At 36.5% G+C, this 26,850-nt stretch overlaps 1 protein-coding gene across 1 annotated transcript in view; it reads right to left on the bottom strand.

The window, feature by feature from the left end:
* TTC37 (tetratricopeptide repeat domain 37) overlaps positions 1-26,850 on the bottom strand; it is a 184,335-nt gene that overhangs the window by 22,763 nt on the left and 134,722 nt on the right. Inside the window, exons 28-34 of the mRNA XM_007942549.1 lie at positions 24,077-24,201; positions 23,154-23,277; positions 21,490-21,711; positions 20,490-20,562; positions 10,477-10,530; positions 10,180-10,291; positions 6,889-7,017 (exon numbers count right to left, since the gene is read on the bottom strand). Coding sequence (XP_007940740.1) covers positions 6,889-7,017; positions 10,180-10,291; positions 10,477-10,530; positions 20,490-20,562; positions 21,490-21,711; positions 23,154-23,277; positions 24,077-24,201 — 839 coding nt within the window. The remainder of the gene's footprint in view (positions 1-6,888; positions 7,018-10,179; positions 10,292-10,476; positions 10,531-20,489; positions 20,563-21,489; positions 21,712-23,153; positions 23,278-24,076; positions 24,202-26,850) is intronic.

The raw sequence follows: 26,850 nt of genomic DNA, 5'->3' as shown, positions 1-26,850 counted from the left end.
GTAAATTTTGGTCAATGACATGAGACAAAGTATATGTGAACTGCTGTATGAAAAGTGAATTTACTCTGTAAATCTTCACCCAAATCCTAAAAAAAAAACAAACATACCATAAATGGGGTGGCTTGAACAAACAGGAGTTTATTCTCTTACAGTTTAGAGGCTTTAAGTTTGAGTTCAAAGTGCCAGGTTCTAGGAGCTGGGTGAAAGCCCCTCCACCTTGGGCTTCAGCTCTGCCTCCTGCTCCTGGCTCACTGAAGCTAGAGGCATCTCTTCACTCAGGCAGCTACTGGCTGCTGAGGCTAACAAGCCCAAGGTCCACAAATAAAATGGCACAGTCCTGATGTTACCAAACCACATGGCAGGCCCTTAATTCAAGTCCATTGTAAGTCCCAAGGTCAGCAGAGCATGGCAGGCTGCTGAACAACGGCCCAGCTACATGCAGGGTTCAAGTGTATCATAAGCTAGAGACCCAAAGCTATTTCTTATGTATGGGAAGCAGACCACATGGTCAGTCCCACCATGGAGTTGACTGGCAGTCTTCATCATGGGGAATAACTACCACCAGCTGCCCAGCCACTCAACCAGGCCCAGCCAAGTTGACACACAAACTTAACTACCACAAAGACATGCAATAAACTAAGTGTGCCCATACTCAAACTGTACAATTTAATGCATCTCTGAACAATCACTACAATCAAGATAATGATTTCCTCCTACCCCTTTGTAATTACTTCTGCCACGAACTTACCCTACCAACCCATTACCCTGTCCCTAGGTAACTACTCATCTATTTTCTTTCACAACAGATTTATCTGCATTTTCTAAAGTTTTATATAAGTGCAATATATAGCACATTACTCTTTTTGTCTAGTGAAAAGACAGCATGATTATTTGGAGAGTCACTGATGCTGTTTCGTCTACAAAACAGTTCATTCTTCATTGTTGACTGGTATTCCATTGGTATGGTGTTCTGGTTACCTAGTGTTGCTCTGACAAGAACATACCACAAATGGGATAGTCTTAACAAACAGGAGTTTATTCTCTTACAGTTTAGAGTCTTTAAATCCAAGTTCAAAGTGCCAGGCTCTAGGGGCTGGGTGAAAACCCCTCAACCTTGGGGTCCAGCTCTGTCTCCTGCTCCCAGCCCACTGGAGCTAGAGGCGTATCTTCACTCAAACAGCTGCTGGCTGTTGAGACTGACAAACCCAAGGTTCACAAGTAAAAAGGCACAGTGCCAATGTGTTACCAAACCACACAGCAAGCCATTAATTTAAGTCCATTGTAAGTCCCAAGGTTGACAGAGCATGGCAAGCTGCTGAACAGCAACACGGCTACACACAGGGTCCAAACGTGCCATAAGCTAGAGACGATCCCCAAGGCTTCTCCTTATATACAGGAAGCAGACCACATCCCAAAGGCAGCTACTCAGCTACTTGTGATAGATCCCACCATGGAGCTGATTGCCAGTCTCATCATGGGGAATAACTACCACCAGCTGCTCAGACACTCAACCAGGCCCAGCCAAGTTGACATACAAATTTAACTACCACATATGGCTATACCACAATTTTTGTATTACTTCACCCCCTAATGGACATTTAGATTGTTTTCAGTTATAAATCAACCTGCTTTGAACATCTGAGTACAAGTCTTTTTGCAGACATGTTTTCACTACTCTTGGGAAAATATCTAGAAGTACAATGGTTGGGTTACTTTATAATTAAAAATTTCAAACTTTTTAATTTTAAACTAAAAAAGCCAAAATCTTCCAAAATTTTTTATCTCTATCAGAAGGAAGATTGGGCAATCCACTTCCATAGTGATACTGCTTTGGAAACCCAAGGAGGGGTCACTATGGGTTGGATCTGACTCAATGGCACATAACAGCCAACAACAACATCAGTACTGTATAAGTGTTCTAGTTGCTCTATGTCCTCACCATTTGCTATGTCCAGTCTTAATTTTAACTATTCTAGTAGGTTAGCAGTACATCACCGTGGTTTCGATTTGCATTTCCCCAGTGATTAATGATGTTAAACCTCTCTTCATGTGTTTATTTGCCATCCATGATTAATCCTCTTTATAGAAGTGGCAATTCAAATCTTTTATCCATATTTTTGTTGGGTTTCTGGTTTTCCTATTCTTGAGCAGTAAGGGTTCTTTATATTCTGGATATGAGTCCTTTTCCAGATGTTTTGCAAAATTTTATCCCACTCTGCACTGTATTTTCATTTTCATAACAATGTCTCCTGAAAAGCAAAGTTTTTAATTTTGATATAGTCCAATTTATTGATTTTTTTTTGTAAAATGTGTACTTTTTGTGTCATATTTAAGAAATCTGACAAGCTCAACATGACTAAAATTTTATAATTTTCTAGGGTTTTTGTCTAAAATTTTTCCATTTTCAGTTTTTGGGTTTTTTTTTTTTTTTTTTTTAATATTTTACATTTGTGATTTAGGTGAAAGTTTATGGAGCAAATTAGTTTTCCATTCAACAACTGGTACACATTTTGTTTTGTGACATTCATTGCAATCCCCATAATGTAACAGCATTCTTCCCACCTCCTCCCTGTTTTCCTATTTCCCTTTGTCCTTCCTTCTTATTCCTTCCTGCCTTCTGGGCTTTACCCTTGGGCAAATGCTGCCCTTTAGATCTTGTATGGTTTGTTCTGAGTTCAGCCCTCCCTGGTGTTATTGTTCACGGTACAGGCCTGCTTTTTGTTTGGCTGAAAGTTGAGCCACTGGGTTGAAGGGTGTCTAAAGGCCACAGTCTTGGGGGTTCCACCAACCTCTATGAGACCAGTAACTCACTGCCATCGAGTCAATTCTGACTCAGAGCGACCCCTGTTGGGTTTCTGAGGAGGTAAATCTTTACAGAAGTAGATTATCCAGTCTTCCTTCTGTGGAGTGGCTGGTGGTTTGAACCACCAACCTTCTGGTTAGCAGTCAAATGTCTTAGGCACTGCACCACCAGAGCTCCTTATCAAACCAGTGAGCCTGACTTTTTTATGATTCTGAGTTTTGTTCCACATTTTTCTCCTACTCTACCTGGGACCTCCTATTGTGATTCTTTTCAGAGCAGTCAGCAGTGGTAGTCGGGCACTATCTAGCTCTTCTATTCTTTGGGTCATGAAGGCTGGGTTCATGTGGTCCATTAGTCCTTTGGACTGTTTTCTTGTGCTATTTTTAATTCATATACTTAGGTTTATAATCTGTTTTAATTTTTATATATGGAGTGAGATAAGGGTGAAAGTTCTTTTTCCTTCATAACTAACTGTTATGTTCTTTTTCCTTCATAACTAACTTCATTCTTAACTGTTCCAATATCATGTTTTGAAAATATATTCTTTCTCTATTGAATTGTCTTGACACTTTTCTGGAAAATTAGTTGACAATATACATGTATGTCTCCTTCTGGACCCTTTGTTCTAGTACATTTATCCACCTGTCCATCTTAATGCTGACATCACACTGTCTTGATTACTATAGCTTTAGAATAGTCCCAAATCAGGTAGTTTTAGTTCTTCAAATTTACTCCTCTTTTTCAAAGATGTTTTGGTTATTATAGTCCTATGCATTTCCATATAAATTTTAGAATTAGCTTGTCAATTTCTACAAAAGAAGTCTATGAGGATATTAATTAATGATGATTTGAGTCTAAAAATTAATTTGAGGAGATCTGACATCTTAATATTTATTACCTTAACTGTTGTTAATATGTATCTCCATAGACATGTTTTATAGATTTTCAGTCTAACACCTTTTCTGTGAAATTCATCCTTCAATATTTCTTATTTTCTGATGCTATTGTAAATGGTACTTTTTTAAAAAATTTAAATTTCCAATTGTTTGTTATTGGTTTACAGAAATACATAATTTTCTTATTTGGACCTAATCCTACAATGTTACTACATTCACCAACCAACTATTTATATAGATTCAATCACCATAAATGATCACATTGCCTCCAAATAAAGGCAGTTTTACCTATTTCCTTGCAATGTGCATACTTTTCTTTCTTTCTTGCCTACTGCACTAGCTAGAACCCCAGTATAATGCTGAATAAAAGCAGTATGGCTGAATATCCTTATCTTGTTCCTGTTCTTGTGGAAAAGCATTTAGTCTTTCATCATTAAATATGTTTGCTGGAGGTTTTTCACAGATGCTCTATTTCAAGTTGAGGTAGTTCTCTTCTATTCCTAATTTGCTAAAAGTTTTTATCAGGTATGGATACTATATTTTGATCATATGATTTTTTTTTTAATTTGTTAATATGGTGAATTTCATTGATTTTTTTCAAATGTTAAAGCAACTTAGAATTCTTATGATAAACTGCACTTGATAATGATGCATTATTCTCTTTATGTTGTTTGATCTGTTAACATTTTGTTATGGATTTCTGCATCTACATTCATGAGTGATATTGTTCTGCAGTTTTTCTTATAGTCTTTGCCTGGATTGGGTATGAAGGTAATGCTGGACTCAAAAGAAGTTAGGAAATGCTCCCAGCTCCTCAATATTCTGGAAGAATTTATATAGAACTGGTATTATTTCTTCCTTAAATGTGTAGTACAATTCATTGGTAAAGCCATCTGGTCTTGGAGTTTTCTCTGTAGGAAGGTTTACAACTTTAAATTTATTGTCTTTAATAGATACAAAGCTATTCAGTTTATTTCTTGAATTAGCTTTATTAATTTGTATCTTTTAAAGAATCTGTCCATTTCATTTAAATTGTCAAATTTAATGGCATAAAGTTGCTCATAAGACTCTTACTGCCTTTTTAATAGCTGTTGCACTTGTCATATCCTACTTCTTATCTGATAATGATACCCTCTGTCTTCTCTTTTTCCTGATCAGTCTGGCTAGAAGCTTATCGATCTTATTGACGTTCTCAAAGAACTACTTTTCAGTTTCATTGATTTCTCTGTTGACTTTGTTTTCTATTTCATTGATCTCTATTCTTGTATCTTTATTTTTTTCCTTTTTTCCTATGTACTTTGGGTTTAATTTCCTCTTCTTTCTTTATTTTTTTCCTTTTCTCCTATGTACTTTGGGTTTAATTTCCTCTTCTTTCTAGTTTCTTAAAATAGTAAGGTCATTGATTTGAGACCTTTCTTATTTTCTAACATAGGCATTTAATGCCGTAAGTGTCCCTCTAAGCAATGCTTCCGTAGCATTGCAAAATTTTGTATGTGTGTTTTTATTTTCTTTCAAGGAACTCTGGTGGCACAGTGGTAAAAGCATTTGGCTGCTAAGCAAAAGGTTGCATTCAAAACCACCAGCTACTCTGCAAGAGAAAGATGAGGGAGTCTCTTTCCACAAAGATTTACAGTCTTGGAGACCCTAAAGGGCAGTTCTACTCTGACTAACAGGTCACCATGAGTAGATTTGACTCAACAGCAGTGCATTTGGTTTGGTTTATTTTTCCCATGTTCAAAATACTTCCAAATTTCACTTTTGATTTTTTCTTTGACTTGTATTTATATGTGTTATTTAATTTCCAAATATTTGGGGATTTTCAAGGTATTGTTGATATCTAACTTATTTCTATGTTGTTCAGGTAGCATGCTTTGCATGATTAGAGTCCTTTTGTATCTATTGAGACTTATTTTTGGTCCCATAATATGATACATTTGGCAAAATGTTCTGTCTGCACTTGAAAACAATGTACCCTCTGATGCTATTAGAAGTGTTCTATAAATGTCAAGAGGTCAAGTTAATCAACAATGTTGTTTGAGTCTTCATTATATCCTTACTAAATTTTTGTGCAATTGTTCTGTCAATTATCAAAGGAGGAGTGCTAAGCTCTCTAAGCATAACTGCCGATTTACTTATCTCTCCTTTCAGTTCTATCACTTTTTTCTTCACATATTTTTCAAATTTTTAATTCTTTAAATATTTTATGTAGTTTGAAGCTTTGTTATCAAACATTCAGTACTGTTATGGCCTCTTGATGAACTGATCCTTGACTAATGTAAAATGGTTCTCTTTATTTCTGGCAACACTCTTTGTTGTGAAATCTAATTTGTCTTAATATAGTCACTCTACCTTTTTTGATTAATGTTAGCATTGTAGGTCTTTTTTTTTCTCCATCTATTTCTGTCTTTACATTTAAGTTGATATTTTATGTATATGTTTCTTGTAAGCAGCATAAAGTTGTTTCCTCTGTTTTATCCAATTTGACAATCTTTGTCTCAATCTTATTTAAAAAAAAAAAAAAAAAACCTCTATATAATAACATTATTAAAGGCCTGCTTTTCTTCATTTGCCTAGGAAGTGGCAGATAATAGTAATGTTTCATATTTACCCAAAAAATAACTGATAGCCTAAAATTAATCTACTAGTGACACAAAATCAAAGTAGATTAATCTATTTTTAATGATAAATACAGACCAACTTTTTAATGAAGAGATTTACAAATTTACAAGACAATGTTAATTAAATCTGATTAGATTAGCTACTCTGACCAAGATGTTCAGGAAAAATCACTGGGCAATTTCAGTGCTAGATTCAGCAAAGAACTCTTTTCTTGTCATATCTATCCTAAAACATTGGTCAAGACTCAAAGCAGCTAAATTCAATGAATAAAGATTTTTAGCTGACAGAACATACTGAACTTCAAATCTACCCAGTCGCCTGATGGAAGGAAGGCCTGGTGAAATGTTTCCTAAACGAGTACAGCCAAGAAAACCCTAAGAAGTTCTGCTCTGTTACACATGGGATGAGGGAAGGTTAGATTCGGCAGCAGCTAACAACAACAGTATACCTATGGATTCTTTAATGAAGGTACTTTTTATAATATTCACAACTGAGGTTGTTTGTGTTCCTGGTTTTAATCATTTAAGGAGCCCGAATTAAATCACATATAAAATGCTTTTCAAAACTTACTTGACGCAGAAATAGTAGATAACAGTGCCAAATATAAATCCATCCTCTTTGGCTGAGTATTGTTCACTAGAGCCAATTTATCATCAGCATGACAGGCTGCCATTACCCCAGCCCAGACAGCAGGGTCACCTAAAGACAGGACATATAATTAGTTGGTTTCTTAATATCAAGATGTTGCTGAAAAAATTACCAAAATGAGAGTAAAAGTTTATAAGTTAAATAAATAAATAAAAATTAATTGTATCTCCAGAAATCTTGATCCAGATTTTCACTTTCTTAAAGGAAAACTAAATCACTACATTCATCCTTTAAGGCTTGCCAATTTTTTCCAAACACATCAGAGAACAAGAAATATTATATCAAGTTCTTTGTTCATGACTGGTTAGCTCAGCTGCCTAGAGTACTGTGCTACTGTAGAAAGGTCAGTTACATTTATTTTCCCTGGACCCCAAGGATAAGACACACACAGGCACTCATCTTCATCACCCAGTCCCTCCTTTAAAAGTTTAATCACAAAATAAGTAAGATAACATAATTTGTTGGTTCATTCAAAATGAAAACAATATATTATATAGACTGTCATTTATTTGATCTGCCCTTCCTTCTTTCACAACTTGGCAATAGCTCAGGGAATTGGGTGGGGGAAGCCAGACAGTAATGGGTTGAAGAAATAATAATAGGAAGAGATTACAGCGTAGACTCCTGTTTTCCAAGAAAGCTAACTGTGAAAAGAAGGAGCTAGAAGGAGATCTGGAACATGGGGAGTTTTTGGTCTTTTATTTTTAAAATTCATATTTGGTAATTCACTTCAATGGCTAGTATTTTAGTCCTGCTACTCTCAAAAAACAAATGGACAAATTTAAAATCCACAGAAAAGGGTGCTATTTAACAATTAAAAAAAAAAAAAAAAACCCTCACTGCTGTCGAGTTGGATCCAACTCACAGTGACCCTTGTTGGGTTTCCGAGGCTGGTGGCATAGTGCCTAAGGCATGTGACTACTAACCAGAAGCCTGGCCGTTCAAACCCACCAGCCACTCCTCAGAAGGAAGGTTGGGCAATTTACTTGAATAGTGCTAATGCCTGGGAAACCCAAGGAGAGGTCGCTATGAGTCAGATCCTACTCCACGGCAGTGAGTTTGGTTTGATTTATCACTACGGAAGTAGATTGCCCAGTCTTCCTTCCGAGGAGCGGCTGATAACAATATGCTCATTTAAATATACTTTAAGTTTTAGTTGTATATATTTTTTATGACTGCTCCCTCTAATACAACTCTCCTCGCAAATGTCCGAAATATACATGTATTTCATTTATAGATGATCAGTCTTATTGAGAACGGTGCAATAATCATTAGAAAGCTTATGTAGATAAAAAAGCTTTATAAAAAATTGAATACTTAACTCTATATTATAAAATAATTCTGTCCCAGATAATGACTATCTTATTTTAAACAACATTAAGATATAATCAAATTCTAGAATAAAGAAATGGGAAGGAATCATTCCCTAGAATTTATGACATCTGACTACTACATAATGACCAGCATATAATCAAGCCTCAGATCCAGATTTTAGGTCTAACTAAATAACTGTATGGCAGCTTTTCCTCTGGGACTCATTTTTCTATAAAAGAAGGTAATTGAACTAGATGATAACTGAGGTGTCATCCAGGTCTAAAATCCTCTAACTCTAATTGAGGTTGACTCAATTTCAGAACATTAATTTATTTCTAGGATTACGTGAACAACTCCTCAAGGGATCTTAGATCTTCTATAGTTTAGATTTTGGGGAGAAGGGGTAAGTATTAGCTTATGAGTCATAATTTTTTCAGTCACAATACAAAAGAATTGCTATTTCCATTAACTCTTCCATGGATAATCAGCAATCCAAATTCTCTATGAAACAAAGTGACTCTGAAATAGCATAATTACAAACTTAGAAATTTTTAAATGTGGTTTTCTAAAAATACATTTACCTCTTAGTATCACAGAACCTCAAATCCAGTAGAAATTGGACTCCTTTCAATTTGATTCCAAACTTTGGGGAATATATTTAAATTCCTGAAAAGACTCCTTTGAGTACCATCTATCAACAATGTACATTGCTTAACTAAAGATCTACAACAACTAGGTTCATAGCTTCTGCCCATAACTATAATCATATTCACTTCATTGGACTCCAAGGACAAGTCTCAAACAGGTACTCATCTTTATCACTCAGTACTTGTTTTAAAGCATCTTATCCGATGACTCTGATTCCCTGAGTATGCACTTCTCTAGATTATATGGGAAAATCAGAAGAGATAATTACAGAACTTAGCTGGGCAATCATACCTTTCTAAATTTTATGCCACATACCTAATCAAAAGCTAATTGATCTTCTACCATTCTGGGTCCACAATAAGAATTCTTAAGAGTATTCCAATCTAATATTTGTTTTCAAAAATTAGGAACATAACCAATATGTGACAGGGACAACCCTAAACATTCTAAAAGTTCTCTTTTTATTCTGTTTCAAACATTAAAGAAAGGATAAACAACAGGATATTGGTCTGTTTAGTTTTATAAAATAATCCCTGAAATGTTAGATATTTTTCAGTTTAGTTAGGATGTTTACAACATATTGTGAAAATAGCGTTTAACCTGTCCTTTGTTACATTTCTTCCCCAAAAGTCCCCAGCCAAAAGCAATAACATTCTGACTCAGCAAACGGTTGATGTGCTCTGGGGGAATCCACCATTATATGCTGTATTTCATATTTAAAACAGTAACAATATATCTCATAACCTTACATTGCTAGACATTCCAGTCTTGTAAGTCATTTTCCCAGCAATGGTAATGAAAGAATGCTTGCAATCATATACACACTTTGTGATCAACAACATACATATGACTGAGCTCATTAGAATTAAGAACAGCTAGCTCAGATGAGGCCACACAACTTAACCCCCTCCTTTCAACTGCACATAAAAAGAACTAAATGTGTAAACCTCATTAAACCAGATTGATAAAAAAAAAATGAAATAAAACTACTTGAAAATATGTAATTCAGATTTTCAATAACTGGTAATAAAGTATCTTAAAGCAGACATTTCTTTCAACCTGTTTCAATAATTGACTGTCTCTTAATATTTAGCAACAAAATACAGATAATCGAATGACCATCAAAATCTTAAAACATTTTCATAAAATTTCCTTTTGATCATACTTCATAGAAATACAAACTTCCCCTGTAAATTACAAAAGCAAGATTAATAGTCTCTGAATTAAAGAAATGGATTATAATACAGTCACCTGGAGAAAGGAAAGCTGCCTTCTGAATGGTCTTTAGAGCAATATTTTTTTCATCTTCAGCTGAACTGCTTCCCATGGCCAACTGATTTGCTGCTGTGTACAGTAATGCTTTCTACATGAGAAAAGAGGTGTGTTGATCAATTTTCTTTATATCTCCCTGTCTTTCAAATTGACTAAAAGTAGGGCTATATTTAATGATATGATATAATCCCCAAAGTCTTAAAGAAAAATAATTTTATTCTTTCATCAACATTATTTATCAAGTTGAACATTCCTTTTGTACTGGGGCAAACTAACCTTTCCATGATTTGAGTCCAGTATATGAGCTACATTTCCTGCTACAGCACCTCCCTATGACAGAACATATTGATTATTTAGAAAAGTGAAAAAATTTCATGAAATAATAAAAATTAAGACTGGTAAAATCTTTCCATTACATTATTACAATAGTTAGGTTTTACCACATTCACAATTTCCAAACTAATTATTTAACTAATGACTTGATTTATTTAGTATCAACTAATTATTAATGTTAAAAAGACTAGTTCAGTATTTTTATAAAAGAAAATCTATTCTACTGTGATCACCTCCATTCTACTCTTCTACAATATCCATAAAACATCCAAAAGTTACATGATTTTAAACCAGTACCAGCATATGTAAACATTGTTTAACAATATAAAAAAATATTGTAGTAGGGAGGAAAGAAGGAAAAGTGAAAGACAGAAAAGGAGAGCAGTAACAGAAGATAAATTAGTATGTATTATGAAAATACATGGAATTTAAAAAAAAATTGTTGTTGTTGTTAGGTGCCATAGAGTCAGATCAGACTCATGGTAACCCTAAGTACAACAGAACAAAAACACTGGTCCTGTGTCATCCTCAAAATTATTGCTATGTTTGAGCCCATTGTTGCAGCCACTGTGTCAATCCGTCTTGTGGAGACTTATCCTCTTTTTGGTTGACCCTCTCTCTACTTTAGCAAGCATGATGTCTCTCGCCAGGGGCTGCCCCCTCCTGATAACATGTCCAAAGTATCTGAGATGAAGTCATGCCATAACTTCTAAGGAGCATTCTGACAGTATTACTACCACAATATATTTATTTGTTCTTCTTGTAGTCCATGATATATTCGGTATTCTTTGTCAACATCATAGTTCAAATGGTCTTTGATCTTCCTCATTCATTGTCCAACTCTCACATGCATATAAGGTGGCTGAAAACACCATGGCTTGGGTCAGGCACAGCTTAATCCTTGAAGTGACATCTTTGCTTTTCAATACTTTAAATAGGTCCTTTGATTTACCCAATGCAAGAAGAAAAAAAAAAAAAAAAAGATTTACCCAATGCAAAACACCATTTGATCTCTAGACTGCTGCTTCCATGGATGTTGACTGTGGATTCAAGTAAAATGAAATCCTTAACAACTTCAGACTTTTCTCCATTTATCATTATGTTTCTTATTGGTCCAGTTGGGAGGATTTTACTTTTCTTCATGTTTAGATGTAATCTACAGTAAAGGCTCTGATCTTCATCAGTAAGTGCTTCAAGTCCTTTCAGTATCAGCAAGCAAAGCTGTGCCATCTGCATATCACAGGTTAATGGTCTTCCTCCAATCCTGATGTTGCATTCTTCTTCATATAATCCACCTTCCTGCATTATGTGCTTAGTGTGGTAGTTAAGGTTGTATGTCAACTTGGCTGGGCCTGGTTTTGAGTGGCTGGGCAGCTGGATATAGTTAATCTCCATGATGAGACTGGTAAGCAACTCCATGGTGGAATCTACTGGATCAGCTGAGTAGCTGCCTTAGGAATGTGGTCTACTTTCAGCACATAAGAAGACAGTACTGAGAAAGGTTTCTGGAGTTTTTTGGCATGCTTGGACCCTGCACATAGCCAGGTCTTCACTGAGCAGCCTGCTACATTATCTACCGATCTTAGGATTGTTCCTGGACTTGAACCAGTGGCCTGCCATGTTGTGTGATAATCTTGGGACTGTGCCATTTTACTTGTTAACCTTTGGCTTATTAGCCGCAACAGCTAGCAGCTGCCTGAGTGAAGAGATGCCCCCAGTTCCAGTGGGCCAGGAGCAAGAGGCAAAGCTGAAGCCCAAGGTCAAGGGGCTTTCACCTAGCCCCTAGAGCTGGTACTTTGAACTACAGTTTCTAGCCTCCTAAACTTGTAAGAGAATAAATCCGTTTGTCTAAAATCATCCAACTTGTGGGCTTTTCTGTTAGAGTGGCACTAGAGGACTGAAACGCTTGGCATGCACATCTAATAAGCATGGTAAAAGGATACTATCCTCATGCACACCTTTTCTGATTCCAAACTATGCAGTATCCCCTTGTTCTATTCAAATGACCGCCCTCTTGATTTATGTGCAGGTTCTAAATTAGCACAATTAAGTGTTCTGGAATTCCTATTCTTTGTAGTATTATCCATAATTTGCTATGCTCCACATAGTCAAATTCTTTTGCATAGTCAATAAAACACAAGTGAACATCTTTTTGGTATTCTCTGCTTTCAGCAAAGATCCATCTGACCTTCAGGAATGATATCCCTCATTCCACACCCTCTTCTCAATCTGGCTTGAAATTCTGTTAGTTCACTGTCAATGTACTGCTGCAACCATTTTTGAATTATCTTCAGCAAAATTTTACTTGCATGTAATATTAACAATATTGTTCAATAATTTCTGCATTCTATTGAATAACTTGTCTTTGGAATGGGCACAAATATGAATCTCTTCCATTCAGTTGGCCAAATAGCTGCCTTCCAAATTTCTTACTCAAGTAAGCCTTTCCAGCACTGCATAAATTTGTTGAAATATCTCAATTAGTATTCTGTGAATTCCTGGAGCTTTGTTTTTTGACAGTGCCTCCAGTGCAGCTTGGACTCCTTTCTTCAATACCAGTGGTTCCTGATCATATGCTACCTCCCCAATGGGGTAAACATTGATCAGTTTTTTTTGGTATAGTAACTGTGTGCTACTTTCATCTTCTTTTTGGGTTTCCTGCATTGTTCACTATTTTGCCTACAAAATCCTTCAAAATTGCAACTCAGTCTTGAATTTCTTTTTCAGCTTGAGAAATGATGAGTGTGTTCTTCCCTTTCAGTTTTCTAACTGCAGGTCTTGGCATATTTAATTTAAAAATTTGTCTCCATGAACCACCCTTTGAAATCTTCTCTTCAGCTGTTTTATTTCATTATTTCTTCCATTTGCTTTCGCTACTCTACATGCAAGGGCAAGTTTCACAGTTCTTCTGACATCCATTTTGGTCTTTTTTTTAAATATTTTTTTCCTGCTACCTTTTTAGGTGTTTTGCTTTCTTCAGGCACTCTGGTGGCATAGTGTTTAAGGCATTCAGCTGCTAACCCAAAAGTAGTGGTTTGAACCCACCAACTGCTTCATGGGAGAAAGATGAGGCAGTCTGCTTCCATAAAGATTTATGGTCTCGGGACCTCTATGGGGCAGTTCTACTTTGTCCTATAGAGTCGTTATGAGTCAGAATCAACTCAATGGCAATGAGTTTGGATTTTGGTTTTTTGCTTTCTTCATATATGATGTCCTTGATGTCATCTCACAACAGGTCTGGCCTTTGGTCATTAGTGCTCAAAGTGTCAAATCTACTCTTTAAATAGTCTCTAAATTCATGTGGGTATATTCAAGGTCTTATTTTGGCTCTCGTGGACTTGTTTTAATTTTCTTCAACTTGAACTTGCATATGGGCAACTAATGGTCTGTTCTGCAGTCAGCCCTTGGCCCTGTTGTAACTTAAAATATTGATCTTCTCTATTGTCTCTTTTCACAGAAGTACTCAATTTCATTCCTTCATATTCCATCTGGTGAAGTCCACATGTATAGTTGTAGCTTATGTTATTAAAAAAGGTGTTTCCACTGATTAAGTTGTTGTTGTTGTTGTTGTTGTTTTAGGTGTTGTCGAGTCATCTCTGACTCAAAGCGACCCTGTGCACAGCAGAACAAAATACTGCCCGGTCCTGAGCCAGTTCCATGATTCTTGCTATACTTGAGCCCATCGCTGCTGCCACCATGTCAATCCATCTCATTGAGGGTCTTCCCCGCTTTTGTTGACCCTCCACCTTACCAAGTATGACATCCTTCTCCAGGGAATGGTCCCTTCTGACAACATGACCAAAGTATGTGAGACGAAGTCTGGCCATTCTTGCCTCCAAGGAGCATTCTGACTGCACTTCCTCCAGGACAGACCTGTTAGTTCTTTTACCAGTCCATGGTACTTTCCACATTCTTTGCCAGCACCACAGCTCAAAAGCACCAATTCTTCTTTGGTTTTCCCTATGCATCATCCAGCTCTCACATGCATATGAGGTGATTGAAAATATCATGGCTTGTGTCAGCTGCACCTTAGTCCTCAAGGAGACATTTTTACTCTTCAGCACTTGAAAGAGGTCCTTTGCAGCTGATTTGCCCAGTGCTATATGTCATCTGATGTCCTGACTGCTGCTTCCATTGGTGTTGATTGTAGAACCAAGTAATGTGAAGTCTTTGACAATTTCAGTCTTTTCTCCATTTATCGTAATGTTGCTTATAGGACCAGCTGTGAGGATTTTTGTTTTCTTTAGATTGAGATGTAACCCATACTGCAGACTGTATTCTTCAATCTTCATCAGTAAGTACTTCAAATCATCCTCACTTTCAGCAAGCAAAGTTGTGTCATCAGTGTATCACAGATTGTTAGTGATTCTTCCTCTAATTCTAATGCCACATTCTTCTTCATATAGTCCAGGTTCTCGGATTATTTGCTCAGCATACAGATTGAATAAGTATGGTAAAGGATACAACCCTGACCCACTCCCTTCTTGATTTTAAACCATGTAGTGTTCTTTTTCTGTTTAAACAACAGCCTCCCGGTCTATGTGCAAGTTCCTCATGAATACAATTAAGTGTTCTGGAATTCCCATTCTTCTCAATGTTATCCACAATTTGTTATGATCCACACAATCAAATGCCTTGGCATAGTCAATAAAACGCAAGTAAACATCTTTCTGGTATTCTTCGCTTTGAGCCAATATCCATCTGACATCAGCTATGATATCCCTTGCTCTATGTCCCCTTCTAAATCCAGCTTGCATTTCTGGAAGTTCTCTGTCAATATACTGCTGCAACCATTTTAAAATTATCTTCAGTAAGATTTTACTTGCATGCAATATTAATGATATTGTTTGATAATTTCCACATTCTGTGGGATCACCTTTCTTTGGAATGGGTACATATATGGGTATCTTCCAGTCGGTTGGCCAGGTAGCTGTCTTCCAAATCTCTTGGCATAACTGAGTGAGTGCCTCTGGCAGGGCATCTGTATGTTGAAACATCTTTGACTTCTTCCTTCAATACCATTGGTTCTTGAACATATGCCACCTCCTGAAAGGGATGAAGATCGACCAGTTCTTTTTGGTACAGTGATTCTGGGTATTCCTTCCATGTTCTTTTGATGCTTCCTGCATCATTCAATATTTTGCCCATAGAATCTTTCAATATTGCAACTTGAGGCTTAATTTTTTTTTTTCCTTGGTTCTTTCAGCTTGAGAAATGCCAAGAGTGTTCTTCCCTTTTGGTTTTCTAACTCCAAGTCTTTGCACACTGCATTATAGTAATTGGCTTTGTCTACTCAAGCTGCTCTTTGAAATCTTCTGTTCAGCTCTTTTACCTTGTCATTTCTTCCATCTGCATTAGCTACTCTTCACTCAAGGGCAAGTTTCAGAGTCTCTTCTGACATCCATTTTGGTCTTTTCTATCTTTCTCATATTTTTAATGACGTCCTGCTTTCTTCATGGATGATGTTCTTGATGTCATCCCACAATTCTTCTGGTTTTCGGTCACTGGTATTCAATGCATCAAATATATTCTTTAGATGGTCTCTAAATTCAGGAGGGATGCATTCAAGGTCATATTTTGGCTCTCGTGGACTTGTTTTAATTGTCTTTAATTTCAAGTTGAATGTGCACATGAGCAGTTAATGTTCTGTTCCACAGTTAGCTCTTGGCCTGGCTTTGGGTGAAAATATCAGACTTTTCCGTCACCTCTTGCCACAGATGTAGTCAATCTGATTGCTGTGTACTCCATCTGGCGAAGTCCACGTTTATAGCTGCCATTTGTGTTATTGAAAAAAAGTATTTGCAATGAATAAGTCGTTGGTCTTGCAAAATTCTATCATGCAATCTTCAGCATTATTTCTGTCACCAAGGCCAAATTTTCCAACTACCTGTGACTCTCCTTTTTTCCAACTTTTGCATTTCAATCACCAGTGATAAGCAACACATTTTGATTGTATGTTTGGTCAATTTTAGACTGCAGAATTTGATAAAAATCTTCAATTTCCTCATCTTTGGCTTTGCTGGTTGGTGTGTAAATTTGAATAACAGTAGTTTTAACAATCTTCCTTGTAGGCGTATGGATATTATCCTATCACTGACAGCATTGTACTTCAGGGCATATCATGAAACATCCTTTTGATGATGAATGCCACACCTTTCCTCTTCAATTTGTCATTCCAGCATAGTAGATCACATGGCTGTCTGATTCAAAATGGCCAAAATCTGTCCACTTCAGCTCACTAATGCCTAGGATATCAATCTTTATGCATTCTATTTGATTTATGACAACTGCCAATTTTCCTCGATTCATATTTCGTACATTCCATGTTCCAATTTTTAATGGATGTTTGTAGCTGTTTCTCCTCAATTTGAGTTGTTCCATGTCAGCACATGGAGGTCCTGACTTACTTTATCCATATCCTTAAGGTAGGCTCTACTCTGATGAGGCAGCTCTTTTCCAGTCCTATTTTGAGTGCCTTCCAACCCAAGGGACTCATTTTCCTGCACTGTGTCTGAAGATGTTTCCGGCCTCTCCTGCTCCCTCCCTTTCCTGGCTCTAGGGGGCTTGGGGCCTAGCCTTGCCTCCTGCCCCTTTTTACCTGGATATCCTGCTGCTCTAGAGGTCCCCAGCCTTTCCTGTTCCCTCTATTTCCTGGATCTATGGGGCTTGGGGTGTATCCTTGCCCTGCCCCTTTTACCTGATATCCTGCCACTCTGGATTAAGTTGCTGGTCTTGCAAAATTCTATCATGAGATCTCTGGTGTCGTTTCTATTACCAAAATTATATTTTTCAACTACCAATCCTTCTTTGTTTTCATCTTTCTCACTCCAATCACCAGTAATTATCAATGAATCTTGACTACATGTTTGAACAATTTCAGACTGCAGAATTGGTAAATAGTTTCAATTTCTTTATCTCCGGCATTCATGGTTGCTGGGTAAATTTGAATAATAGTCATATTAACTGGTCTTCCTTGTAGGTATATGAATACTCTCTTATCAATGATAGCACTGTACTTCTGGATAGATCTTAAATTCTTCTTTTAGAAGATGAATGTGACACCATTCTTCTTCAACTTGTCATTCCTGGCATAGTAGAAAATATGACTGACTGATTCAAAATGGCCAATAATAGTCCATTTCAGCTCACTAATACCTAGGATATTGATCTTTATGCATTTCATTCACTTTTGATGACTTCCAATTTTCATACTTCATATATTCCATGTTCTGATTATTAACGGACATTTACAGCTACTGCTCCTCATTTTAAGCCATGCCATATCAGCAAATGAAAGTCTTGAAAGCTTTACTCCATCCATTTATAGTCATTAAGGTTGACTCTACTTTGAAGGGCAGCTCTTCCTCATTCATATTTCTAGCTCCTGGGGAGCTCATCTTCCAGAACCATATCAGACAATGTTAATGTTCCACTGCTATTCATAAGGTTTTCACTGACCAATATTTTAAGAAGTACATCACCAGGCCCTTCTTCCTAGTCTGCCTCAGTCTGGAAGCTCCACTGAAACCTGTCCACTATGGGTGACCCCACTGGTATTTGAAAAACCAGTGGCATAGCTCTGCCGGCATCACGTTAATACTCAAGACACTACAGTACAACAAACTGACAGCCAAGTGGTGGAAAATATTTGTGGTCTCTAATGAAGCAAGTAACTAGAGTTCAGAGAACTACAAAGCTCAGCATTTCAATAATCAATTGAAAACAAAAAAATACACACAGCATTACAGTTTTTATAAGGTCTATTTGAAAGGTATAATTTCTAAAAATTCAATTATTGTGTATTTTATCTGGAAAAAAATGAATTATGAAGATGATTTCATATACTGTACCCTTCATTTTATATCAGAAGTATATCAGAAATGCTTCCAAAACTATAGTTACTATAGTATACTAAAAACATTAATACATTTTTAAAAAATATGTCAATATGAATCAAATAGAAAATAAATAGAAGAAAGGTAACAAAGAAGAGGAGGAAGAGGATTTGGGAGTTAGATCTGATACTGAATCCCCTCACCACAACTTCTTGTGTGACTGCACAAGTTACAGTAACCTTTCTGCCTCAGTTTCCTCATCAAAAAATAAACGCACCTGCTTCTATAAAAATGCTTAGAACAGTAACTAGCACTTATTTAATTTGGCGTCTAGTAATGGTCTTCTGGGAGCTCTGGTAGTGCAGTGCCTAAGGCACTTGACTGCTAACAAGAAGGCTGGCGGTTCAAACCCACCAGCCACTCCTCGGAAGGAAGGTTGGGTGTTCTACTTCCGTAGGGATACTGCCTCGGAAACCCAAGGAGGGGTTGCCATGAGTCAGATCCGACTCAACGGCACATAACAACAACAAGGATGGTCTTCTAGGTTATTTGAACAAATACATTCACTGAAAATAATGAAAAATGTGGATAAAACCTTGCTTAAAGTGTAGTCTGTATACCAGAAGCATCAGTATTCCCTGAAATACTGTCAAAAATGTAGACTATCAGGCCCTATCCCATGCCCACTGAATTAGAATCTGCATTTTAACAAGATTGCCAGGTGATTTCACGTGTATTAAAAACATATTCATAAAAGCACTGAACTACTGACAAGATCATAAGGACTTGCCAGGCCAAAACTGAAAGGGAAAAGTGGAATCAGAGAAGTAAGTGACCAAGGAAGCCACTTCTGACATTGGTAGATCCCAATGAATTTGAATTGTTCTCCTAAAGGGCTCCTGGGCTAGTGGGATAGAAATTAAAGCCCAAAGCTCTCATAGAAGAAGAGTATATGGGAAATTCAGCTCACAATAAACTAAGACTCAGAGGCTATATCCTCAGATTTAATACATATCCTCAGATTAAAGTGAATCACAAATAAACCATGTCTCAAATGACCTTGCAATCCAGACACACAGTAGCCTGGTTGGTCAAGAAATCTCAATTTCTAAACCTTGGGCCCAGATTAGTAGAGGTATAAAGTACCTGGCAAAAGTAAGCACAAATTCTCTCCATGGAAAAGTTAATTAATTTTAGGCCTGAAATTATTCCTACAAATAAATTTTCAAGCACACACAATCAAGTACCTAAAGAAATAAAGCTACTATAAGTGAAAAGCAGTAGAAATAATGAACAACAGACAGACCCACTAAGACTTCAGATAGGAGTCTCTGTGTGGTACCAACAATTAAAGCACTCGGCTGCTAATCAGAACATTGGCAGTTTGAGTTTACCCAGAGACATCTTGTAAGCAATGCCTGGCAATCTGCTTCTAAAAAATCAGAACTGAAAATCCTACAAAGCACAGTCTACTCTGGCAGACACGGGGCTGCCATGAGTCAGAACTGATGGAAATGATGACACTGAAAACTGCAGATACTAGAATTATTAGATGTTGTAACTACTCAAAACATATTAGCTATTACCATTATGTTCACTAAGTTGTTAAGTGAACTATAAATGGTATATTAGCCATAGAAGTTAATAGGATACTCCCGAAAATCCCTGGCTGTTATGAACTTAACATACTGACTATCAAAATACAGTATCTAATGTCTTTTATAGACCATCAATGACTTCATGTTTATATTTACATTTTTAGACATTAGTTGTGTTCTATTTTTATTCAAGGAGCTTTTGAATAAAATTTTATTTGGGGATTGAAAAACATAATAGTTAATGGTTAGTATATGGCTTAGTAAATTACAAGCATTACCTTATCATATAGCTATCAATATAATCAGCGTATGTTCAAACTGGCCCACCTACTTCTTTGTATCTTTCACAACACCTAGTGCACTGCAATAGTACACAGAGAAAACTTAGTGTACTACCTGTTGAATGACTAATGGTTAGAACTCCTTGTATTACATAATTATTTTCCAGAATGATAATTTAAAATGACATTATTTACCACATTACTACTTATTTCACTTTTTTGTCAAAATTTATATTACACACCTTTGCATTTCTCTGAGCATGCTGAGCAACCATTCGGGACAACAGAGACCAAAGAGCAGGGTCAGCTGGGTTACTACAGAGATATATCAAAAGGAATACACTTAGAAATGGCAGTCACTTTACAAAAAAAAAAAAGTATAAGGAACCAGCACTTTATTTAGCACCAAAGTTTAAGGCCTTTCAGACATCTTAAACAAGTTCATATTAATTGTGAATGTTTGGTTGAAGGTGTCTTAATTTACACAAAACAATTTTATATCTATTATATACACCAACAGTCCTTATGAAAATAAGGAAATATCAGCAACACAATGATTACAAAGCCATGAAACAAAAAAGGTTAAAGAAATCTAATATATTGTGGTTAAAAAAAATACAAAAAGATGAAAGAGTATAGGATAAATAATACTGTATAGAGGGAAAATTACTTCGATAGAAATGGCATCACAAGGAATTCTATTAAAGGAAATTTAATCTTTAAAAAATTTAACTAGCCAGCAAACACTGCCAATAAGAATGAACTAAGGAAGGAAAACAAACTACAGATAAACTATTTTACTGCTTAAAATAACGAGTGCTGCTAGTGCTAACAACTTTCTAGTTTTCAAATCTGAAAGAGTTAATGAGTTAATTTATCAAAATACTCCTAAAACCATCATCCTGAACAGTATCAAGTAACAGACTAACAATATGACAAATTCCAGAAACAGTAAAAGCTTTCGTATTGAAGCAAGTTTTGGGCCTTAACCTAAGTAAGAGCCAAGTTTCTGTTCTCTCTTTATCAAATTACTAAAAAAAAAAAAAAAAAAAATCTTTATAGGTAAAATACTATGCAGAGACCTGATCCTATGTACAATTTCTTAAAGCCACAATTTGGTTTCTAAACATATATACTACCTTATCTTATATTCTTAATAAGGTCTAAATGTCAGATCACGTAATAGACAATAATATCATGTAATAGATAATTAGGTCCCAACTTCACAAATACAGAATTTACCTATGAACAGCTTTGGATGCTTGTCTCTGTACTGCCACACTGTGGCCTTGGAGTGCATAAATAGCTGAAGTAAGAAGGCACCTCTGATAATCACTGTCTTTCTGTTTGATGTGCTTCAGTAATTCATTAAGCGCTGCTTTGGAGAGAGTAACATCATGCATTGCCAATCCTAGAGCACAAAGGGTTTGAAGGCTTTCTGCAGTTGGTTCCTTTAAGATAGAACTGTAAATATACTTTTTAATTGTCAACTGGCTATAAATACAGTCATTCTTACTATAACTACTAAAACGTATTTAAGTCCAAAAAGCAATTTACTCAAAGATTCACACACTAAGCCTATATTTAGAGATTAGCATAAAAGCCAATTTCTTAGCTTCTTGGGAGAGTAATTTCCCTGATTGCCTAAAGCAGTTAAAAGTATCAAAGGCCTTCCACAGAGCTATTATAGCAAACTTGCTTTCCTGGTCATTAAATTTAGCTGGGTTTCAGTTCTATGGAGCTCTTGTGGCATAGTGTATAAGGCATTTGGATGATACCCAGAAGGTCAGCAGTTCAAACCCATCAGCTCCTCCACGGAAGGAAGATGGGGCAATCTACTTCCATAGAGATTTACAGCCCCGGAAACCCAATTCAGGTTGCTATGAGTTGGGATCGACTCGATTGCAGTGAATTTTTGGGTTTCAGTTCTAGGTAAATAGTTTGAATAATTTTATTAAAATTTTTAGTTTCATTAAAATCCAAAAAGTAGGAATAACAAAGAAAAAAAATCTCTTCAATGTAAGATCAAATTTTCACCATTCTGAGAAAGCTATGTCCTATTTGCTCAATGTTGTTGTTGTTGTTATGTGCCGTCGAGTCAGCCCTGACTCATAGCGACCCCTCCTTGGGTTTCCAAGGCAGTATCACTACGGAAGTAGGATTGCCCAACCTTCCTTCCGGGGAGTGGCTGGTGGGTTTGAACTGCCAGCCTTCTGGTTAGCAATCAAGTGCCTTAGCCACTATGCTACCAGAGCTCCCTCAATATTATATTTGCTCAATATTATAACTAAAAAATTATATTTACCTCTACCAGAGCTCCCTCAATATTATATTTGCTCAATATTATAACTAAAAAATTATATTTACCTCTACCATATTCCAAGTAAGCATTTAGAATTTATGTTTTATATGTAGCTATCTAGCACTCTTCTTTCTCTTTCAACTGTGAAATCAGATTTATCCTCATGAATGGAAAAGTCAATAATGTCTAGGAATCCTTATTAATTTTAAAAAAGAAAACCTTAGCTCTCTACAAACTTGTTAAAATTGCTAATAATTATTATGGATTTTTTACTGTAATAAAACAAAGGAACTTTCAAAAACTTTTTAAACAAAGTTCATTTAAGTTTAATAGAAATATATCTTACATTAAAAAATACCACATACTTATCATTGTGTCTTTCTATTATTTTTTAGAAGGGGAAACAAAGTGTTTTGATGTGAAATCATGAATTTTCACAGGCAGCACTGGAGTAAATAGTTACTTTCAAGCATGAACAGTAACTCTCTTTCCAATAAAGGTTAATAGGTGTATGAGTCCAAACATAAAAGGATGTTAACTAGACTTGATGGCAGAGGGTTTCTGGTTTTTGGTAATGTTAACTGTTAACGTCAACTCTACACACCATTTAAAGAGCAACGTCTTGGATACGTCCATTTTTCCTTGTTTATACTCCGTTATTGCCAGAGCAGTCAAGATATGTGCTTTGTCTTGCTCTGATTCAACAATAGACAAGGCTCTCTCATAAGCTGTTAGAAAAACAAAACAGAATGAAATTAATACTGACTGACAAACCTCTGAGGGATTTTTCCCTTCCTAATCTTATTTTTCCAAAAGGTCTAATTGTATTTATATTTTAAATCTTCCCTGTTTAAAAGGGCATGGAATATGGATTTAAAATAATCTAACTTAGTTTAATTGATCCAAGGTAATCCTGGGGATGTCGTTAGAATTATTACTTGACATTCCCCAATTTCTACCTTAAGAATTTGAGTTACTATCTTCAACAGCCAGCTTAAGCCAGAAGTGGAGCCCTATAGCTACTGAGATATCAACAAAATTCCCATTCGGAGACCAGCAATTCTATGACGCAGTATGAGTACTTACAATAAGCTAGACCCATATATGCGGACATGCACTTAGCATTTTTGGATAAACCAAAATCTACTATTACTAACAATAGCTGAAGTCTTCATTTATCAGAAAGTTGCATCTAAGCAGTTAGGGTAGAGAAGAGCAGTTTTCAAATGCTAACTCAGAGAGCCACCATAAGTGATCTGGGGCCTCAGGCTCCTCATGTGTAATATGAAGATAACAGTTAGCTCATAACACTGCTATAAGGACATTCATTATCATAATGTGCTAAATAAAATAGCAGGTAAAAAAGGCCGAGTATCGTTCCTGACTCCTAATCACATTTAGTACATAGCAACCACCACCACCACCATCTCAATATTTTATCTTTCTGCATGTAAGCTCATTATGAATAAATTGTACTCAACTTTACAATAGTAAGACATGCCCTTTAGCTTCAAGCAATATACTTACCTTTGCTACTCTCTTTATATAGACCCTTCATAAATAAAGCTAATGCAAGACCTATGATGTCTTCCAACTCTTCAAGGGGTGTTGACTTAAAAGCCTGGATAGCTTTATCATATTCACCAATGGAACTAAGAAGTAAAACACAAATTACTTTTAATTTCAAAAATAATTCTGGCTTGTATCATTAAAATATATAGGTAATATATACAAATTCTTTAAATAACTTCACCTACATTTCTTGTTTTATGGTGGAAATTCAGTAAAATATAATCTATTTGTGCTGAAGCTGTAAAAAAAGACTTGTAAACTAAAATACAAAGCCTATCACTTATGTTAAACACAATGTACAAGTGGGATTTAACTTCACATGTTGCTTCTTTTAAATTATATGTGAAAATGGCATTTTGTTAAGCATCATCAAGTCAGTTCCAACTCATAGGGACCCTATGTACAACAGAAGAAAACACTGCCCAATACTGCACCATCCTTACAATTGTTGCTATGTTGAGACCATTACTGTACCCACTATGTCAATCCATCTCATTGAGGTTCGTCCCCTTTTTTGCTGATCCCCCACCTTACCAAGCATGATATACTTCTCCAGGGTCCAGCCTGATAACATGTCCAAATACATGAGACAAAGTCTCACCATCCTAGTTTCCAAGGAGCATTTGCTGCACTTCTGCCAAGATTTTTTCATTTTTCTGGCAGTCCAGGGTATATTCAATATTTTTGCCAATATATTTCAAAGGAATCAATTCTTCAGTCTTCCTTACTCATTGTCCAAATTTGCACGCACACGATGTGCTTGAAAATACCTTGGCTTGGGTCAGACACACCTTAGTCCTCAGAGAGCCATTTTGCTTTTTAATACTTAACAGAGAGGTCTTTTGTAGCAGATTTGCCCATTGCAAAATTCATTTGATTTCTAGACTGATGCTTCCATGGACATTGAGTGTGGATCCAAGTAAAATGAAATCCTTGACAACTTCAATCTTTTCTCCATTTATCATGATGTTGCTTATTGGTCCAGTTGTAAGATTTTTGTTTTCTTTATGTTGAGGTATAATCCATACTGATGGCTGTATTCTTTCATTTTCATCACTAAGTGCTTCAAGTCCTCTTGGCTTCAGCAAGCAAGATTGTACCATCTGCATTTTGCAGGTTAATAAGTCTTCCTCTAATCCTGATGCCACATTCTTCTTCATATAAGCCACTTTCTTACACTATTTGCTCAGCATACAGACTGATTTTAAACCACACAGTATCCCCGTGTTCTGTTTGCAAGACTATTTCTCAGTCTATGTGCAGGTTTCACATGAGCACAATTAAGTGCTCATTCTTCTTAATAGTATCCATAACTGGTTATGATCCACATGTATGCTTCTGTATACTCAATAAAACACTGGTTATCATCTTTCTGGTAGTCTGTTTCAGCCAAGATCATCTGACATCTGTAAATGATATCCCTCATTCCATGTCCTCATCTGAATCTGGCTTGAATTTCTGGTAGTTCCCTGTCCAAATATTACTGCAACTGTGTGATAATTAGGTTGTGTGTCAACTTGGCTGGACCATGATCCTGAGTGGTTTAAGCTGCTGTGGTGTGGTTGTTCCCATGATGAGATCAGATGTGAGGTAGATACCTCCATGGTGGGGTATCCTGAGTAGCCAATCAGTTAAAGGGAGTTTCCTTAGGGGTGTGGCCTGCTTCCAATATATATATGGCCTGGGAAATTTGGGAAGTTTCTCTTGGATCTGGATCCTGCTGTGCTGTCTGCTGATCTTGGGTTCATCAGCCCCTACAGCTGCATGAGTCAGGAAAAGCCTCCAGCTTGACGTTTGGTCCCCAAACTTCTACAACTTTCCTGTGAGCCAACAATCCACTGTTATGCATGTTGATCTTGCATTGGTCATCCACCAGAGCCTGCTATACCGTCTACTGATCTTGGGTTGGTCAGCCTCTGCAACTGTGTGTGTCAGGAAAAGCCTCCAGCTTGATGTGCGACCACGAAGTTGGGACTTGTCAGCCTGTATAACTGGGTGAGACATTTCCCTGAGATAAATATCTCTCTCTTTCTCTCCCTCTTTCTCTCTGTCCCTGCAACTATATATATACACACAGATATGTCTATATACATATCTGTATCTGTGTGTATATATATATATATATAGACACACACACATACATATACATACAGGTACTCTGGTGGCACACTGCCTAAGGCATTTGCTTGCTAATCGGAAGGTTGCCAGTTCAAACCAACCAGCTGCTCCATGGAAGGAAGATGGGGCAATCTACTTCAGTAAAGATTCCATAAAGATTTACCACCTTGGAAACCCAATGGGGGTTGCTATGAGTTGGAACTGACTCAATGGTACTGAGCTTGTCTTTTTTTTTTAACATGTATATGTAAGCTTCATAGGTTTTGCTTTTCTAAAGAACCTAACCCAAGACAAACTGGTTCTGAATTATCTTCAGCAAAATTTTACTTGTTTGTGATATTAATGATAATGGTTTAATAATTTCTGCATTCTGTTGGATTACCTTTTATTTTGTAATTGGCACAAAAAGAGATCTCTCCCAGTCAGCTGGCCAGGTAGGACACATACATATATTAAAAGTGCAGTGAATTACTTGGCATGGCTTTTCTAGTCATAGTCTTTTTAACTCCCAGCAGATTACTGGGTTGTTGTTGTTATTTGCCATCGAGTCGGCCCCAACTCATAGCGACCCCTCCTTGGGTTTCCAAGGCAGTATCACTACGGAAGTAGGA

This window comes from Orycteropus afer, unplaced genomic scaffold, assembly GCF_000298275.1.
Source record: "Orycteropus afer afer isolate SDZICR_OR568_19922 unplaced genomic scaffold, OryAfe1.0 scaffold00093, whole genome shotgun sequence".
NCBI classification, from domain to species: Eukaryota; Metazoa; Chordata; class Mammalia; order Tubulidentata; family Orycteropodidae; genus Orycteropus; species Orycteropus afer.
This window is presented reverse-complemented; position numbering and strand designations above follow the sequence as displayed.